The following is a 3627-nucleotide window of genomic DNA, read 5'->3' on the forward strand; positions in this document are numbered from 1 at the left end:
GCGACAGATGCGCAGAATCTCCTCCTCCGCACAGCAGCGTGAGGCAATCCCCATCAGCTCCTCTTTTTCTTGCTGCAGCCTCGCCACTGCCGCGGTATTGACTTTCTGCAGGTACGCTTCCGTCAGTGGCTGTGGCACTGTCTCCATTTCACTGTAGATCACATGACGTGAGTCAAAAAAAACAAACGGCACCGTCTCGAGAGGGTAGGCAACAATTTTAGCTACCCATCCGCTCGGCTCTCGTGAAAGTTGAGTGCGCTCGCATGCAAAAACATAAGCATCCGCGTCAAAATGCATCGTGACGTGCATCTCCCGGTCCAACGTGTCATTGTAAATAAGCCAACGCTTGCCATTCTCCACGTAGAAGCAGTCGCCTTTTTGTAGCAAAGGAAATGCATCGCCGCTTTGACTCGGACCTCCAAATTTAAATTCACTCTTCCGCCATGCACGCCGCCGTCCCTGTTTCAAGTCCAATTCACCCTCGGCTTCTTCGCTGGTATACTTATGCCGGATTTTTCCAGAGCCGCAGAAGAAGCCGAGCCCCATGACACTTGCCCTGGTTTTCTCTACAGAATGCTCGCGAGCACAAAAAGAAAGGCAGCAATAAAAAAGGGCCCGAACAGAAAAAGGCGTGCGGATCAACAGGGGGAAAAAAAAAAAGAAAAAAGGAGCCCAACAGACACACACATGCGCAGTGACACAAATGAAGTCACGGTAAAACTCAATAAATGGCACATCGTCCTTCAACAACAAACTCCCCTCTGAATGCGGCACAACCACCACCGCCGGTTTTCAAGGCAAAAGAAACACAAAATGGGAAAAAACGGAAAACGGCAGCAGCGGGAACTCCACAACCCGCGCGGCATGTCCTTCTCGCTCCTTCATGGCCCAGCGAGCACACCCGGTGCGTCGGATTAACTCTGGCAGAGAGAAAAAATAAAAATAAAAATAAAAATAAAATAAATGCCCACGATTGCAGCATCCCCAAAACTTCACTTCTCCATACAAAGCCCGTTATGCCACGACAACCGCAGAGGTTTGGGCTCCGACATGTCTCCCATTGTCGTCTGCACCGAGACAGAGCCGGTCGATCCAAAGAGAAAGCAGACGAGCGGGAAGGCGGCAAAGGGAAGCTCAGCCCCCTGCCAAATTTCTGGAAAACTGTTGGAAACAAAGACATAATGGAAGCATCGACCACAACGTGTTATCCACGCATGCACATTCTCCAGGGCCGAAAGCGCCTGTGCCGTCCGACGAGTGTCCCCGCGTCGGTAAAGCTGTCGTCGTCAAGAAGCAGCAGTGCAGGAACATCATCCGGTGTACTCCATGCGCCAACCTCGCGGAAAGCATCGGAGAAACTATCAACGTACATAAACTCAATGCGAAGAAGCGCGTCCTCGTCAAGGCTACCCAGTGGAGTGAATGGCTGTGGCATTTTCACATAGAGAACGTGCTCCCGGCACAGTACCACCACCCGACCTCCGTCTTGCGCGGTGTTCACAGCTGCTTGAAAGGCAAAAGACGTCTTTCCGCTGTGTCGCGCCCCCCGAATAAAGCAGCCATGCCCGCTCAGCTGAGGCCAAGGTGCAGGTTCCTCTCGCGAAAAAAATAGTGAGGCATCAATCGACATGCGTGCAACCCCCCTTCTTTTGTGTGTGTATGTGTGTGTTTGCGTTTCATTTTCAGTCCAAAAGAGAAACAAAGAAAAAAAGATGAAAGAGAAGATCAAGCATAAAAATAAATAAATAAATAAAATAAAATAAATTCACATCCACCTATATATATATATATGCAGGTGTGAAGTCACTTGAGAAGCCCAGCGGTCGTCACGACTTATTGGATATCGCCGAATGCGCTACATGAATAAATACAAACATCCGCAGCGGCAGTTGCAAGCCACCCATCCCCACACGTATGATTGGTATTTGCAGACATCATTGAAGGGACATATAAGGTCTGTGCTTTGCGTGGTGAAGTGGCGTTCCATCCTTTACAAAATAAAACGTTTCTGCAACCGTTATGCTGAAGGCAAAAAATCGTATCCTTTGCACTACTCGGGAGGCAAAAGGCCTTCATGGTGATACCCATTGTGTATCTCATGCTCAGCCACCCTAACCGCAAGTCTACAATGCAACTGTGCAGTTCTTTGCTTCTGTTTCTTCTTTTTTATTGGCCTACATGGACGTTGAAACGTTGTTGTAACTGACATCCACAGTCTTGGCGCGTTGATTTCAAGAAAAAAAAAAGGCAACGTATTAAGGCAGGTATGCTGACATAAACCCCTGAGGAGACGCCAAAGTTTTGTCCATCATAAAAACATCTCCAGTCGACGTCACCTCTGAGTTACACAAGCAGCGTCCCCGCACATTCTTCCCATTGCCGTCGGTGTCACAAACTTTGAGCAGAAGCCCCATGTATGTGGCTTCAGAGTTCGAGAAGGGGAGTTCACATGTGTCCGTTTGCCAAATTAACAGCCAATTCCTCTGCCTCTTTCTTTGCATATCCTTCAGACGCCACACTGCGTGCTTTGATGCCTGCGGCGGCCAGTGCACGCCGCTCACAATGGCCCGGGCGGTGGGGACAAAAAAAAAACGTACACAAAGAGGCGTGCGACATCATTCCATCCACCCCGTCCAAAACACACCCGCCTGACAACAATTGCAATTGCCGCGTGGGTGACTTTGATGCGTGTTTGTCTCTCTTCTCTACGCGGCCTTTATGCCACCAACCCGCACTCCACACACCACGTCACTGACCCAATGGGACATAACCGTTGAGCACAGAGAAACAACAAAAGGTATTTTTCCCCCAGTACCGTACATGCATAGCCCTTTGTTGGTCCTGCATTCTTGAACATGCCTCCGTACTGTGACTTCCACACCACCGTTAATTCTACGACGTTGCAGGTAAACCCCTCGTGCCTTCAGACGGCGTGCCGGCAGAGCAAAAAGGCCATTCATGTGTTTCCTTCCATGAGGCTTCCTTGACAGAAAAAAAGATGCATATGTTTATGTATATATGACTCTTCTACAGCACAAGCCTCAATCGCTTATTTCCCCAAAGGAAGATTAATAAATTAACGGGTTGAAATCCCCTTCACATCCTGCAGGGGCTTTAGAAGTTTGTCCGTCAACGATGGTGGTGTATATTATGAACCACAAGCCTCCGTGTGTGTTCCCTTCTGGTACTGAGACGCATTAAATAAAAAATAATAATTAAAAAAGGAAGTTGTTAAGGTCTGTTCTTGCAGCGCAGAGGCCTTCAATTGTCAACGGGAGGCAAATCATCCAACACAATTTGCGACCACAAGCCATTCAGAAGTAGTGTGACACGATACCCCCTCCACGCCTTGTTTTCCTTCCATCTCCGCCAGAAATAAATAAAAACACGGTCTTGCTGCTGTTGACATGCACCGGAGGTTTAGCGCAGCAGCAGCAGCAACTCGTGAGAGGGGGGAAAACGGTATGAATGCGAGATAACTCTTCTCTCTTTCTCTTTGTGCGGAAGGTCCTCCGCCACCCCGCGGACACAATTCAACTCCCTGAACACGGCAGAAGACACAACAAACACGCGGCCGGCTCTGCCGTACAATAAAAAATGAAAATAAAAATAAAAAGCCATGACCCA

The 3627-nt window shown here is 48.7% G+C and overlaps 1 protein-coding gene and 1 pseudogene across 1 annotated transcript, besides 5 other annotated features; both read right to left on the reverse strand.

Annotated features, from left to right (window-relative positions):
* Tc00.1047053511335.9 (calpain-like cysteine peptidase, putative) lies at positions 1-546 on the reverse strand (the record flags this gene model as incomplete). Its single annotated transcript, XM_797974.1, has 1 exon — positions 1-546. A coding segment is annotated over one exon (546 nt), but the record flags the coding sequence as incomplete, so codon positions are not given.
* Positions 1-3627: a sequence feature (areas not merged during assembly with more than two copies in the genome that could not be assigned to a particular haplotype).
* Positions 933-960: a microsatellite.
* Tc00.1047053511335.19 lies at positions 992-1630 on the reverse strand (annotated as a pseudogene).
* Positions 1690-1764: a sequence feature (A-rich).
* Positions 3197-3223: a sequence feature (AT_rich).
* Positions 3594-3616: a microsatellite.

Source organism: Trypanosoma cruzi, genomic scaffold (assembly GCF_000209065.1).
Source record: "Trypanosoma cruzi strain CL Brener 1047053517091 genomic scaffold, whole genome shotgun sequence".
Lineage (NCBI taxonomy): Eukaryota > Euglenozoa > Kinetoplastea > Trypanosomatida > Trypanosomatidae > Trypanosoma > Trypanosoma cruzi.